The sequence below is a fragment of the Berghia stephanieae genome, chromosome 8 (genome assembly GCF_034508935.2).
Source record: "Berghia stephanieae isolate SIO BIC M18660-M18661 chromosome 8, UCSD_Bste_1.3, whole genome shotgun sequence".
NCBI lineage: Eukaryota > Metazoa > Mollusca > Gastropoda > Nudibranchia > Aeolidiidae > Berghia > Berghia stephanieae.
The window spans coordinates 24,688,513-24,705,917 of record NC_088367.1 but is presented as its reverse complement, the minus strand read 5'-3'; the positions used below and the strand labels follow the sequence as shown (position 1 = coordinate 24,705,917).

General features: G+C 35.9%; 1 protein-coding gene across 6 annotated transcripts in view; it reads left to right on the top strand.

Moving 5' to 3' along the window:
* The first annotated feature begins 4,178 nt into the window (after window positions 1–4,178).
* LOC144978417 (putative RNA-binding protein 46) overlaps window positions 4,179–17,405 on the top strand; it is a 51,522-nt gene continuing 38,295 nt past the window's right edge. Inside the window, exons 1-2 of one of the 6 annotated variants that reach the window (XM_078924441.1) lie at window positions 4,179–4,211; window positions 8,300–9,032. In XM_078924441.1, the coding sequence (XP_078780567.1) occupies window positions 8,325–9,032 (708 nt within the window). In that variant the 5' untranslated portion in view covers window positions 4,179–4,211; window positions 8,300–8,324. Of the gene's footprint in view, window positions 4,386–8,299; window positions 9,033–17,405 lie in introns of all 6 variants that reach the window. The other 5 variants (XM_078924437.1, XM_078924439.1, XM_078924438.1 and 2 more) reach the window with 5 other exon arrangements.

The following is a 17,405-nucleotide window of genomic DNA, read 5'->3' as shown; positions in this document are numbered from 1 at the left end:
GGAGATTATGTTTTTTCCCTTGTAAATCATCTCTCTGTTATGTAGTATTATATTTGTTATTTTTAGTGTATAATGTAAGCATTTGGGTGTATTCCTCTTTGTTGGATTTTGTGCTTGTGTCCGGATGAGACTTATAGGTGATCTCAAATTAAGTACATTGGTGGTGTGCTCTTGGAATCTACATCGGATCCCTGTTTGTTCCCAGTACCCATATGTCTTTCTTTTTCTTTGGTGCTTTAATTGTAATTTTAGAACTTTTTACTATCCCATTTTCTTCATTTTTACTGGCGCTGATATAACTTAAATGTGTTGCAAGCGCCGTAAAACCCTTAAAAATAAAAACAAGGAATAGACATAGTTAATTCATCAAACAAGAAGTCTGATTTCAACAGGAATCACCAATGTTGTCCAGAGTTGAGCAAATTGTGGGTTAATAATCTTGTCTAAGGAAAAAAACAATCCCAAAAGTTCCTGAAGCGGGGTTCGAACCCGGATCCTTCCGGATCACGGTACAATGCTTTAACCAATCGGCCACTACGCCCCCCACCCCCAACCCCCTGGTTTAACTGGAATAAATTATGTCGCATTGGGCCGACATTCTTTCTCTAAAAGCTGAAAAGGAATTTGTAAAGAACAACTAAAAAAATGATGTACCTCATTGCTGACTCTGAGGTGTGAGCGTAACATTATGTTCGAATGAGTTTTACATCAAAATTGGCTCTTCGGATATTGTAAAGGTAAGGGAGCGCTGTTGAAGAATAATCAGTGCAAACCTGGCAATTCGCGTATACAATTTATTACGCGTGAGTTTTTTAAAATCATTTTTTTTCTCTCTTTCCTGTTTTCTTCTGTTTGTTTTGTTTTGTTTTGTTTGGTTGCCTATTAAATTTGCTTTATTTTTTTTTTTTTTTTTTAAAGCTCCAGTCAGCTTGCGGTCAATACAAATAGATTCTGTCCTGAGATGCAGGAAGGTTACCCAAGCCTGCGCTACCGTGCACATATTATTTCATACAGCTTAGGTAATAATTTTTGATCAATAAAGGACATGAGATCATCAAATAGACAAGTGATCACGCTATTACTAGTAGTACCATCAGGAGCTGAGCTAGAGCGGCGCTTTCTTCATATTTTCATTTTCACTTGAGCAATTTAAATTATATCAGTTGCTCAGTTTGTCGCAATGTTAAGCGGCTGACCCATTGCTTAATTCGTTTGTTTGTTTGTTTGTTTGTTTGTTTTGAAGGGTTTTAGGGCGCTTGCAACACATTAAGGTCATATCAACGCCAGTAAAAAGAAAGAAAATGGAATAGACGAACAAAAACGATCCTATTTGGAACTGTTATATATTAAATAATTTAGCTATTGTCGTTCTGAGAGTTGTGCTTTGTGCATTGAAAATTCTAAACAATAGATGGAACGAAAATTGACGTCACTCAGTTCTTTTTTTTTTAGACGGTCATTTTTGGTGATTACTTCTCACTAAATTATATCACAATCAGACTATTAAACGTTCAAAGTAACACACAACTTTGCCTGTTGATACGTGTATCCGGCTGGCGGATGTTGTGAGTATTTTACCTAACTGCACAGCATCTAGAGCCAAGGCCTAGGCTATCCTATTGACAATGGAGTAATGAAACTAAACGTTGAGAATTTCTTGGAAGAAATGTTACGTCATCGCCGGGTCAAAAGGTCAAATAAACGAGAAGGTTGTGGTGTCGAGTGTTGAATGGGACCTCTGGGTGGGTGACGTCGAAGGGAAGGGTGGTTGCCCCCTCTCCCCCCCCCACCCCTTCCGCTACCGCGACACATCCGCCGACCAGTCCGTTTGAAATCGCCGACGAAGTTAACATGGTGTTGTCGAAATCCTCTTTGCTTCCAATGAACGTGAGACAACATGTAAACCGACAAAAAGCATTATTTTGTAATGTAAAGTATAAATTATAGACAAAGAATTAGCAAACAAAAAAAACAAAAACAAACAAACCCCAAACAAATAACAATTAAAGAGAAAAACCCCCCCCCGGCAATAACAAACACGTGTGTGTGTGTGTGTGTGTGTGTGTGTGTGTGTGTGTATGTGTGTGTGTATGTGTATTATCAGAGATGATTTCCAAAGAGATAATCTAGACTAGTTTTTCCCTCTTTATGGAGAGATATAAATATTATTTGATTACACCCCCTGAATTTCGCAAGGTGGCGAAATGTGAAATTAATTGTTTTGCCTTAGAAAGTGTTCATTTTGTTTTTATTCGTTTTACGGTCCTTCCGACACATTTATACCATTTCAGCGCCAGTAAAAAGGAAGGAAATGGGAAAGTAAAAACATTCTAGACTTAGGATTAAAACCACCCGAGAGAGAAAGTGTAAGAGAGTAAGCTTATGCAGGAAGTTTAGGCAAGAATTTTGATAAAAACATGACAAAAATATAACATGGCAAATATTAGAAAGAACCATATTAATATTCGGGAAAATTCTTGTTGTTTTTAATATACAAGTTGTGTATGATTCGCTCTTGCTTTAAGAGACATGTTTTGAATATTCATGTGGGAGGTCAAAATCAGTAGGGGGAATGGTTTGAAGAATTGTGGGAATAGTTTCCGATAGGGTTTAAAACAGAGTGTTTCTGATTCTACTCTACATTCGATTCTTTTCTACTTCACTATGAGCTGCACATTTTAACTTTTTGTGCTCACCATCATTGACTCCATTTTACGGACTTAGAAATATTCCACGTATATTAAAAATGGTTAGGCCTACATAGCTAAAATGACTTTATAATTGGATTGATTTTACGGATTTGGAATTTATGAAACTGATTGAACTATGACCATGCTATTTGATTTGCCTGGACTTTTATTTGAATGTCTTGATGTTATACATTCAATTATCATCACTGGCCCTTCAACTCTTTAGTCATTATTAACATCTATAACACAATGCAAAGAAATATCATTACCATCCATCAAAAAGCCACTATACGATCATAAGCCTGTACACATGTGGGCAACTACGCCTCAAAAGTAAAGCAAAGGGAACTACATAGTTCAAAAAGGGAACAGAGGTAGACTCCAATAACAAGCAATCAATGTGCTCAGTTCGATGTCGCCTAAAAGCCTCAAGCAATAAATGATTCCAATAGGAGGAAAAAACTCAAATGCTTACACAATATTATATTTTAAAAAGCAAAAAAAAAAAAAATAATAATAATAAAATAAAATAATAAAAAAAAAACAGCAGCATACAACAGGGAAATTTACAAGGAATAAGAAATATAATCTGTAAAAACTAACAATTTACATTTGTTCGCTAACAACAACAACAACAACAATAATAATAATAATAATAATAATAATAATAATAATAATAATAATAATAATAATAATAATAATAATAACAACAACAACAACAACAACAATAATAATAATATCATTTAGTTTGAGTTTAATATTATAAAAAGGATTAAAGGATTAAAAGGAAGAGGCCGGGCGTCATATCGCTGAGTGATTCAAAACCGTATTCTCTTTAGATCCACCGAAAGTATGCATTTGCTCAGGGCCATGTGTTAAAAACCAATCCTAGAATTTTAATTTGCTCTGACCCTGGAGATTGAAGTCATTTTCCCCCTTTAACTACAGTTCTCTGGAAAGACACGTATTTATACATGTGGCTAGAAAACCCGTCTTTCAAATATTGGTTGATTTAAAAATTCGTTCGATCATAAACTCTCACACCTGGGTCCTCGCGAGGTCCTAGGTTTGAGAGTTTTTGCCAAGATGGCGTTCATTTACATCGATCGATGTTTGAAGGAAGTGTTTTCAGGCCAAATTTTTAAATACGTGTCTTTCAAGAGTGCGATAGTTAACTTATTAATAAGCCGGCCAGGTGCTGAGGCTTTTGTTTAGTATTGTTTAGGCTACGCCCTTTATTTCTAGACTTTAACAAACTGTTTTCGGTTTGTTAACTCTTGTGAAAGCACTCTTACTTTTAGACGTTGAAATCTACAACATCACAGCATATTTTACACATAAAACGTTTTGTAATAAATTTTCATAATCTTATCGAAAGATAACGGCTCCGGCTTGTGGGGAATACCGTCGTGTTACATGCATTATGGTGGGGTGGGGGGTGACAGCTAATTTGTGTGTGTACATTGTGTGTATGCATAAAGTCTGTGTATATCCGTAATGTGTGTGCTATGACATTCGTCCGTCAGTCAATCTTTTGTCTTTTGTCATTGATCTAGCCTTGTGTAGGCATGTTTGTGAATAGAAAATTTCTAATTCCATTGTTATTGAATCATGCACATAATATTATCGATTTCGAAGTTTTAATTTAGTTTTCGGATTACCTTCTTGATTTTCTCGTGATTTGTTTGGTTTAAGGTGTTTTGTTTATTCGGTTTGTTACTACAATTTTATTCAAGTAAAAAATAACGTTATTTAAAAATTATTAAGTGACTGAGAAGGCAGCAATTTCAATGGATTTTATAACATTTTAAAGTGTGTTAAGTGCAGTAAGACAAAGTACCTATAAAAGATGGCATCAAAGCTTCGTGTACTCACCGGAGTAAGAACTCGAAGCATCAAAGTCAAAGAGTATCAACATATTTATAGAATGAGCGACGACTCAGTGCTCGGGTACCAGACCGACGGATTTCTCAGCTTCTTTGTATTTGACTTTAAGTTTGAAACTGTTGTTTTTGAAGACAACATAATATTTGCCAAAAGAAAACCATTCAGATTTTAACTAGTCTTGTGCATCGGTACTGCATAGCGCTGGTTGGTCCCTTTCGATGAATGTATTGAGCGTGGACAGTTACCGGATGTGTGACAATAATCACGTTATTTTACTCATTTTATCTCGCTTCACTCAAATATGAATGAGAATCTTGGGTTAGGCCGTGGTGGATTTCAAAAGTTTTAGAGTAAAAAAAAACAACAAAAAAACAAACAAACAAACCCGAGACAAAATAATCAAGGACCGACTGGCGAATTTTACATTTTGATGGAATAGAAATTTGTTTCAGATATAATGTCTTGCTCAGGGAATAATATGATACGCTCTAGGTATCAATTGAAATGGGAAGAGGGGTAAATGCACTGCCTTTGTAAAACTGATAGTCTGACACTTCCCCCAAAATTACGTAATGCGGGTTTTATTCATTAATGGGCTACAGGCTTCATACAACAACCAACTGGATCATAATGTTACCATTCGCACAGCTAACATGTCACTTTTCACTTTCTCTCACATTTTCTCACCCTTGTTTTTGTCCCAAATTAAAAAGAAACATTGTAATGCCCGACGTGTACCCACATGCAGGTCGGGCCTCCGAACCCACTTATGGGCCTTTTTGTAATGGGCAATATTTCGCGTCATTTTAAAAAAGATTTCCATTACAACTAACAATGAGCCCATAAGGAATTGGGTTATCAGATCTGAAAATAAGTGCACATCGATAATGCCCTACAATATATTATTGCAAACTAGCGTGTCGTGGATTCTATCGGATCTCCGAATCATAATCCATTTTCTTCTTAAGTTGTTACGTTTTTGTTTTTTGTTTTTTGTTTGTTTTTTGTTTGTTTTTTTGTTTGTTTTTTTTTTTTTTGGTTTTTAAAAAAATAGATAGCTAGATAATTGATCGGAGTGCCTCGCAAGTTTTTTTCTTTCTCTATAATTAGCTGTTGTTGGTTTTAGAATGTAGCCTTCGATAACTCGTATATAGCAAGACAATCCCCCTAAATACTATGTCAATATGCACGTCTACTGTCCACCAAACAACAGAAAGTGAAACACGAGTTGTCGTTGGTGGTATTCAATATTGCGATAAATTATGATTCTATTGGTTGTGCCATTGAACAGGGATGCCATTTTTCTAGTAAAAGCCGGAAAACCGGCTTTTTCAAATCTTCCGGCTACCTATCACTTTTTTCTCGCTAGAGACTAGTATTAGTATTATGCGGAGGGGGGGGGGGGGGGGGGGGGGGGGGGGGGGGGGGGGGGGGGGGGCGGTCGCGTCTATGTAGAAGTGGCAAGTAGGAATAGACAAATAGAAGTTAGATGGTTTTCCCCAAAGACATAAGTCGTCTGGTGCCTATTTTACCCTGTTATAGTTTGGTTAAAGTTCCCGAAAACTCGACTGATAGTAAGAAAATTTTAAGTTTAAAGAAATAGGTAGTAGAAGTGGTGGTAGATTTTGACACTTTAATATAGAGATAGATAGGTTCAGAAGATAAGTATTAATCACAGAAATATAAATCAACAGAATAGCCTCACACAATGACAGGTTAGCACATAATTAGACAATTTAATTAAAGTTAGGCTATAAGTAATTTTCATCTCTTCATTGTCTGTTGCTCAAATTATTTTTTATTGGTTCCTTTCTGTTTGGTAGAGGTTGGATGTGACTGGTGGCGACCTTCCCATGACTAGTGGCGGCGCTAGGGTTGCTTCTGTCTCTTTGTTTCATGGAGGAGCCTCTTAGTCATTCTCTGATTGTCCCAGTTGGTCACTTAGCATCAGTTCTGGAGCAATGCGTAACCAAATGGTCGTGTAAGGGGTAACCAGATCTGTGAATATACAGGAGCAAATCTTTGACTGGTTGCAACAGTGTTTATTCCTTATGAGCAGTGATGTCGTGAGGATTTCCAATTAACAAACCCTTGACATCACCACTGATCTAAATTTTGTTAGTCACTATCCTTAATTAACGGGGTACAGGTAGGTTAGTGGGATGGGAAAGATAAGTAAACAATGAGAGCATAAGAATCAATACATATAAATACATAATAATATTATCGAGTATTAGTATTAGCGATAGCACATTTGTAAATGAATGTAATTCATGTAAATGTAATTCATTCATTTGGAAGGCATACATAGAAATACAATAATATATACAAATATAGTAAAGAGAGTGAACGAAATATTTTGTTTCTAATAACACGATTTTTCGATTTCTGTTATTTTCTGTTATATTAAATATTGTTAATTATTACTCACTACACATAATAGTTTAAATGGCATTAATTAATCACAGCACAATTTAAGTCCACGTATTCATACGCTTGTCCACTCATTATTTCCGCTAATTAGAATTTCAAGTTGATCACTATAATAGCATGCTGGTGATAGAGTGATGGATTGAGAGAGAGAATTTTGCTTTGCTCATAATATTGAGATATGATGTTCCTGTATTTGTTAGTGCCAGAAGTTTACAGGTCATTTAGTCGAATCCAATCATATTTTGCGTATGTGATTCCTGTTGGCCTGTCAGGTAATAAATTCACGCGTCATTGCGTAATCTTAGGATAATTTTACTGCCGCTTTGATCAGGTGGACCGATCAATTAATTATGCAGCCATATGGCATCTCTCGTCTCTCAGCTGGTCGTTAATTTATTCGTCATACTTGGTGTCCTCGTAATTGTAAATTATGTAGGGGTAATAAAATCATAAAAGTATGAGACGACTCTGTGAGAAAATATGTATTGGGTTAGTGAAAACCCTAAGAAAGTTAGTGGGGATTTGAAATAGATTACTAGCAACAGTAAATGGCTAGATGGGTATTTATCCTTTTTTATGATTTAAGGGTAATATTATTTGATGAATAGAACCATTTCTCGAAATATTTTAATATGGTGTTTACGCGATAAAATTACAAGCTTTTTGTTTATTTTTACAAAGAAATCGCATATGCTGCTATTCACTTTCTTTTAGTGGTTGACTTGGGTAAATTCAGGCTATGACTTTCAAATGCTGTGTCCCGGCACAAATCGTTTAATCAAAGGTATACACTTCTCTAAAAACAACGCCACTATACACGTCCATGACCATCAAAAGAGAGCGAAAGTGAATGATGAGACTATTCAATAGTATAGTCAATGGGATTTATTGGAAAATAAAAATTGATGTTACATTGAGCTCTACTGAAGACAATTCACAGGCCACTTTGCTTTCGTGGTTGTTGACGTTTTTTGTAACATATTTTTGGATGACGTAACAGAACGTTGCCTTTCTGAATTTATAGCCTGACACTTCCCTGAAAACAACGTCACAATATAAGGCGACGACAGCATAAGAAAAGTGAGAAGTAGGTTGTTTTTAGTATTGCTCAAGGTAACAAATGATCTCATTGGTTGTACCCCGGTTGAATACAATACACTGTTCACCACAGTGATGACCATCGCCTCGTTTTACGATGGGTTACTGGATACTGTGCTGACTTCAATGTGGCTCGATATTGAAAAGACTATCCCCATTTTATATTTTATTTTAATTTCCTATTCCTGTAGCGTTAACTAATTCACGAGATTCAAAATGATGGAAATATCCACGAAGGACAACAACAACAATATGCATGACGTGGCGAGAACTATCAAAGAACTGGCTCTGCAACAACTACTTAAATCTACAGGATACTCGCTTACACAAATAAACGGTCAAAGAAAATTCGGTGGGCCCCCTCCTGGATGGGACCCTCATGCGGATCCTCCTGAAAGAGGGTGTGAAATTTTCATTGGCAAGATACCACGTGACACATTCGAGGACGAGCTTATTCCTGTTTTTCAAAGAATTGGTAAAATCTATGAATTTCGACTAATGATGGACTTTAGCGGGACAAATCGAGGTTACGCTTTTTGTACCTACTGCGAAAAGGCGGACGCGAAACGTGCCATTAAAGAAATCAATAACTTCGAAATTAAAAAAGGACGCTTTTTGGGAGTGTGTAGCAGTGTTGATAACTGTAGACTATTCATTGGGGGAATTCCCAGAATGAAAGTGAGGGAAGAGATTCTAAGCGAGATTTCGAAGGTGACGGAAGGCGTGGTGGATGTTATTGTGTACCCAAGTGCCATGGATAAGTCCAAAAATCGTGGATTTGCTTTCGTGGAGTATGAGAACCACAGAGCTGCTGCTATGGCCAGGAGAAAGCTTATGACCGGTCGTATACAACTTTGGGGTCATACAATTGCGGTAGATTGGGCTGAGCCGGAACCAGAAGCAGACGAGGACGTAATGGCAAATGTAAGCTTTGAAACATTTTGAATGATCTTATTTAAAAAATTGTCTGAACTGAACATAGAATTTGGTTAAGCTGTCAAAAGATATTTTATTGTTATTGTTATTATTTTTAGCCAATGGCTGTTATCAGTCGTTTTATTTAAATCCGAGACAATATTTGTCGGATTGTCTCGTACTTGCTTATCCAACCAGCGACCATCTGAGCTTTAGCCATTTGGTCTTGTGCAATGACGTTAAAGTTGGAGGATGTCTTTTTGATTTTACATTTTTATACGACCATTGTAAGATCGACCTAAGTCGCAAAAACCTTGGCGTCCTGCTTCAGAATTATAAATTATTAACGAACCAGTTAATTTTCATAGCAGATAGAAGACTGGTTTTCCCTGTAGTCGACACACACATACACAGACAGACAGACTTGCTATATTTCTTTTATTAATATAGATTAAGATGAATCATCCAATAGTCCTAAACTTCTTTGAACGGAATTTGCAGACATTTTCATTGTTTTGTCCTTGTGCTTAATATGGAGTTCCACTTCATGAATATCAAGTTGTCTTTGTTCGGAAATTGTTTTAGCGCCAAACAGAATAGTTTATTATATAGATTTATTGTAAAAACTGTTTTAAAAATCAACCAATTATCCCCCCCCCCCCCCCAAAAAAAAAAAACAACAACAAACAAACAAACAAAAAAAAACAAAAAAACAAAAACAACAAAAAACAAAAAAAAAAAAAAAAAAAAACAAAAAAAAAGAACAACAAAAAAAAAAACAAAAAACAAAAAAACAAAAAAAACAAAAAAAAAAAAAAACCCCTTCAAACAACTAACTAACAGCAAAACAAAACAACTACAACACAAAACAAAAACAATAACAACAACAACAAAACAAAACAAAAAAACAGCAGCAACAATAATAAAAACAGACTAATTTCACAGCGATTTGTGTATGGTTCTTAGCTTACGAGGGGCGGGGGGGGGGGGGGGGGGGTGCTGAATAAACAAATTTTTGATTGGGGTAGTTTTATTTATTTATTTGTTGTTCCCCCCCCCCCCCCTCTATCTATCTCTCTCTCTCTCTCTCTCTCTCTCTCTCTCTCTCTCTCTCTCTCTCTCTCTCTCTATATATATATATATATATATATATATATATATATATATATATATATATATATATATATATATATATATATATATCTTGATAGCAGGCGAAATTTTTAAAAATATAAGTTATATAGGGTGCGAGAAAATAAAAGGCCGCACTTTGGAGATCTGTCATTTTAAAAGTATTAATAGCGTTTTTTCCCCCCGAAGCAATTGAACGACGAATATCATCAATAGTTATTCTGTCCCAAGCATCCTGGATTGCTGCTTTCAATTGCTCTTCATCGAATACTTTTTGTCTGCCCTTGGACACAATGTTTGACATTATGATGGCTCAAATGCTGTAATCCATAGATTTAAATCAGGGCTCATGGGAGGCCATTCGTCTTTTGTTATGAATTTAATGTTGTTTTCCACTAAGAATGTTTGTGTCGATCTACTTGTGTGGGATGTAACCCCGTCTTGTTGGAAAATAAACGAATTATCAGGATACAGTGTTAAGCAATCTTGTAACATATTTTTCCTTTAGCAGTACCGTATAATTTTGTGCATTCACTTTTGTTGTTTTGTTATCGATGATAAATGGAGACGGGTTTTGCCCTTCCAACTAACCCCTCCCGAAACCATATTTTTTTTGGAGAACCGATTACTCTCGTGGTAAAGTCTATCCAGTGAAATGTCAGTTTTTCTCCTACTGGACACAACGTCATTATGACTGTTTCTTGTAAGTTCAATAGTGAAGTGTTTTTCGTCAGTTTTTCAAGACATGATCAGATTTATAATGTTTTTCGTCCCCTTGACTATTTATGTCCTATATCACAAGGCCTAAGATACCGCCTCATTACGTGTCAAACACACAAATTATAGGTCAGGCCCAGTTAGTGAGTATTTTTCACAATATTTTGACACACTGGTAAAAGAATTCCATCGTAAAACCTGACGACACAATGCATTTTTTTTCAATCATCTATGTCAAAATTATGAGTGATGCTCAGGATCTGTTGGCTGTTTACTCATGTTGATAGGCAAGCTCTAAAGGGTCTTCGGTTCACAGTCAGCGGTTGATTTCAGGGCCAAACTTTACTTTATTTTAAATTTTCGAGTCAAAATTAAAACAAGTTAAATGTTTATTCCACTAGTTTTAATAAACTATACAATAACTGACGTGATTTTCGTGTATGCACTTTATGTTGATTGAAGAACTGAAGGTTCATACTATAAGGAAAAAAAGTTTAAAAGGCATCCATGTCAATAGATTGACAGTCATAGCAACAAGAGGTCACCGAGGAACCATCAATCTTAACGCCTCAATTTTTTTTAAATTCTGAATTTTCTTTACAACACAAATTAACCCAGTAGATTTTTGACCAATCAAAAAATGGAACACGTGCTCGGACAAACCTAGTTGGTTGCTTAAAAATGATATCGACCTCTCTTTGATCATTGTTATTGTTTTCATACCACCAAATTGGTGACTAGTTATTACATCATTTTTTCGACCATATTATAAACGTTTAAATTTTCTCATAGTTATCTGTGTTTCTTATAATATTGATCAAGCTATAGAACAGTGGGCATTTTATTTTGACATAATATGCCATCGATAGTAACACCTGTGTAGCTGACTATGTTTAGTAATCACTGCCATTGTTTACATTATGACGACTGTCCGAGAGGCGTGGTTATCTTAGGGTCTATTGAACATGTGCTTATGTAAGTAATAGACACCAAGATGACCATGCCTCTCGGACAGTCGTCATTACGTAAACAATGACAGTGATTGGTAAAAATTGCAAACTACACAGGCTTTACTATCTATGGTATGTGTCTCAGTAAAATACCCACACTGTTCTACTGCTTGGTCAATAGATAGTATGCAGATGACGTCACTCAGGCCTTTGTTATTGTTTTTGCCATCCGCGTTTGTGAGTTGTTCTCACTAAACTGTATTAACCAGACTATAAAAGTTCATGGTTACACAGAGTTTGTGTGTTGGTCCGTTATACTTCCGGATGGCAATGTTGTGAACTCCTTGGCCAAGCGCATTCTATCTATAGAACTAGAACCAACAACAGAACACTATGTGTAAACTTAAAAGTTTGTAATATGATCGAGAAATCGTGTGATAAAAACAATAACAATGATCAGAGAGAGGTAGATTGCATTCAAGTTATTGCTTATAAACAACCAACCATGCTTGTCCGAGCACGTGTGAAGGTGTATCACACATTCCATGTTTTGATTTGTTAAAAATCCCCTGGTTAATTGTTGCCGCGTGTTAAGTTCGCCGTACGATATCCGTGTCTGTGATTTGCTGGGTGACATTGTATCCGTATTGATGACTTTCATTGCCCGGCATGCTTTATTCTTTGTTCTATTGTAATAGAAAATTGAAACATAATATTCCTCATTTTGGCTAGAACTTTTTCACATGTCATGCGATCAAATGTAGAAAACTGAAAACGTGATCAGATTTATAATGTTTTTCTCCTCTGGATACACTTTTATGCTCGTCGGGTATTTCATAGGGCGTCCGCCTTTGTTCCGATAGTTAAGAACCAGTTACTAAGTTACTATGCGTCATTACTCGGGAAGTGACGTCACGACTGTTGAAGCCAATTACAGCCTTGGTCAGATTGACATGACGATGCGACATTGGCTCTTGAATCAAATTATTCCCTTCTACAGCGGAAGCCTATTAACCCAACGTATAGCCTACACGATGGGTAAAATCAAAAGTATTAATAAACTGAAGACAATTTGAAATCTGACAGAATTTTTTTCTTCTCGAGGTTATGGCATCGCAGCGCTGCGACGGACGCGTGGGTTATTCAAATCTTCCTTTGGAATAAATATTAGAGACAAATTTATCCTTGGCGATGAATTCAGTGAATTTTTATTTATTCATTCATTCATTCATTCATTCATTCATTCATTCATTCATTCATTCATTTATTTATTTATTTATTTATTTATTTATTTATTTATTTATTTATTTATGTATTTATTTATCTATTTGTCTATTTATTTATACCAAATGTGCGAAAGTGCTAACCTCAATTAAACAAAAAAGAATTTCTTCTTGCGTAGCGTTTAAAAAATTAAATTCTTCCTCTTCGTACTTTTCTAGTTCCCTCTGTCTTTGACCTTACGGGGGAGGGATTCTAGTCGGGCACAGTTAACGCTAATTGGATCATAATATTATACACTTTAAAGCGTAATGGAGGCAACTAAGTAGTAAATTATAACTATAATACTCATATATAAACACGTTATTAATTGTTGTTTTCTTCTATTTTTAATAATTATGACTAAGCCAAAATACATTTAACATAAACCGAATCTTCGACTCCTATTATAGTCATATGATTTTTTTTTCTTTTACTATTTTTACTATCATCTTAAGCTTTAGATATTGTATGCCAGCCAACGTGCACTTATTTGCAGGTCTGATAATCTTATGGGCTCATTTTTGTAATGGAAATCTTTTTTTAAAAATGACACAAAATATTGTCCATTACAACAATGTTAAACTTGGCCCATAAGTGGGTTCGGATGTCAGACCTGTGTACACGTCGATGTCAGCTAATCACTCGTTACGATTTTAACATTATTCTACTCCTCTCCCTAAATATTAACGCGTAATGATAAATTGTTTACAATAATAATATGTGAAGTCATATTATATTATAAATCATTACATTTCACTAAAATTAGATTCTTTTTAAAAAGACGTATCATTTAAATATTTTTTTCAAAATGGCTTTTACTCAGAGATGACGAAATCGAAAACCCGACGTCCTCTGTCGTTTTTTTAGGTGCTTGGTATGGGTAGGTCTCGAGGCTCTTCTTTTTATTCTTAGTATTTGTCCGTGCCCGACGCATTTATCAGGAAGGCGACAGAGGACGACGGCAGTGCCGGGTCGTCGGAGTCAGTCTCCGGCATGGGTTAGCCCTAACTCGAGTCCAACGTCTAGCATAACTGAAATGTCATGTAAATTAATATTGTCTGGACAAGTATGCAAAGATTTATCAGAAACTAAGAGAAAAATAATATAATATTATGATGTATTGCCCTTTTGAGAGCCATTCGACATTTCGAGCCAGAGTTTACCCGGTTTCTAAAGTGTGGAAGAAACAATAACAATGCTTTGCTACCTTTTGGATTGGACGCTAGTATGTCACAAACTACTTCCGGCAAGATCTATCAGACCCAATCAGCAATCAGTGCTGTGTAGACAGGGGGTCAGAAAAAATCTCGACGTCACACGGGGTCGATTTCGGATTCGAAGCCCCTGATTTATTGTAAGACGCTTTGAAAAGCTACAGAGCTACAATAAAATTATTGCACGTGCTGTCATGATTTATCGAAATGTCAAAGCGCATTAAAGAATGATTATTACCACCGATACTATTTCTTGCAAGACAAATAAATAAATAAATAGATAAATAAATAAATAAATAAAACCAAACCCAAACACACAAAAAAACCCACAAAAAAACAAAACAAAAAGAATCAATGACAACAACAAAAAAACAAGCATACGCCCAAACCATCAACAATCACAACAACAACAACAACAACCACAACAACAACACCTACTACTACTACTACTACTACTACTACTACTACTACTACTACTACTACTACTACTACTACGACTACGACTATTACTACTACTACTACTACTACTACTACTACTACTACTACTACTACTACTACTACTACTACTACTACTACTACTACTACTACTACTACTACTACTACCACCGGCACCACCCAGATGACAAAATAAAAGGTGTTAACTTTCAAAACCTGCCATGTCACATCAAAGTAGAACATGAATTAACACGCAATAAGTGCTGTGTAGACAGGGGGTCAGAAAAAATCTCGACGTCACACGGGGTCGATTTCGGATTCGAAGCCCCTGATTTATTGTAAGACGCTTTTGTTTGTTTGTTTGTTGCTTTAGGTCTCTTCCAACACAATTGAGGTTATATGAGAGACCGCTGAAACAAAAAAACAAGCAATCTAACAAAAATAGTACAAATGTAAATCAAAATCATAACCTAAAGATATCATAAGCTAAATTATAAATAACCAAGAACAAACAGGCAGAAGATTTACTTGAAAACCTACAGAGCTACAATACAACTATTGCACGTGTTGTTATGATTTATCGACATGTCAAAGCGCATTAAAGAATGATTTTACCATTGATACTATTTCTTCTTCTTGCAAGACAAATAAATAAATAAATAGATAAATAAATAAATGAATAAAACCAAACCAAAACACACACAAAAAAACAAAAACAAACAATGACAACAACAAAAAACAAGCAAACGCCCAAACCATCAACAATCACTCCAACAAGAACAACAACAACAACTACTACTACTACTACTACTACTACTACTACTACTACTACTACTACTACTACTACTACTACTACTACTACTACTGCTACTATTACCACTACTACAACTACTACTGCCACTAATACTTCTACTGCTACTACTACTACTACTACTGCTACTACTACTACTACTACTACTACTACTACTACTACTACTACTACTACTACTACTACTACTACTACTGCTATTACTACTACTTCTGCTACAACAACAACAACAACAACAACAACTACTACTACTACTACTACTACTACTACTACTACTACTACTACTACTACTACTACTACTACTTAACTAGTACTACTACTACTACTACTACTCCTACTACTACTACTACTACTACTACTACTAACTACTACTACTATACTATACTACTACTACTACTATACTACTACTACTACATTACTACTACTACTACTACTACTACTACGACCGGCACCACCCAGATGACAAAATAAAAGGTGTTAACTTTCAAAACCTGCCATGTCACATCAAAGTAGCACATGAATTAACACACCCAAGCAGTCACCAAAGAAAATTATAAGTTTCAAAACACTCCGAAGATTGTTCTATGCGGCAAATAATACCAGCTTTTTCCTTTTTAAGTTTAAAAATAAATGACAAATATTGTCTGAATTATGAGGATACGACTTTGTGACCTAGGGCGCTCATCGTCACGGGGAAAGGGGGGGGGGGGGGGGGGGGGGGGAAATCTTTCTCTCAGAACTGCTACATAGTTTTCCAAGAATTCTATAAATAGATCACGGCATGTATCCACAAGCACTCACGTTGTCACACCCCCCCCCCCCCACACACACACGCAGTCTCACACACACAGTCTCTCTCTCTCTCTCTCTCTCTCTCTCTCTCTCTCTCTCTCTCTCTCTCTCTCTCTCTCTCTCTCTCTCACACACACACACACACGCACAAACACACAACTCACAACCGTTACTCCCCTCCCCCTTCCATTAAAAAATAATAAATAAACATAACTCGGCCCCAGAAGTTTATGCTGTTACGTGTATTATTAACTTTCTTTGCGACGACTTAAATATGCATATTGTATAAATTTGAATGGATTCCCCTCTTGCAAGCGCTGATAAACCTTCATTTATGAAATTTTACCCTTTCTATGGCTACTTTTTTATTTTTTAAAATTTTTTTTTATTTTTGGTGAGACCTAAAAGTATCGTACTCACTGTTTTGAATTATAGAAATGTCGCTGTGTGAATTTTGAAGAAGTAAAACCAAATTAATTGTCTTTACAATCAATACCATCGTCTCACATTCGTCTTAGGTGTCCTTTACGTCGTTTATTGTTATATTGACAATGGGGAATCGCTCGAATCATCCATATCATGCGTGTTTTTGAAAATAAATTGATGTTCAGCTTTTATTTTTTCGGGTTTTTTGTTGTTGTTTTTTTTAAAAAAATACTTTTTGACCCATGACAACATACAAAATTTGAATTAAGAAATCCCTGCAGTTGAAAAATGCTTTATCCAACAAGACAATGTTTCGGTGGGGGGAGGGGGGGGGGGGGTCATAAAATCACTTTTTGAAAAAAAAAAACAACAACGAAAAAACCCCAACAAACTTTGTAACATAGGAAAGCTGACAAGTCAAAGTTGTCAAAATTATAATTTCTCATTTATGATAATAGAGGCAATTGAAAATTCTACGGGGGGGGGGGGGGGGGGGGGGGGGGGGGGGGGGGGGCTGTCGCTGAAAAAAAAAATCCCTTTATTCATCTCATAGGAGACATTTGTCTCAAGGTGTATTTTTTTTTTATAAGTCGTTATGTACGCGTTATGTAAAGGCCACAGAGCAGTAGACTTCCATTTTCTGTAA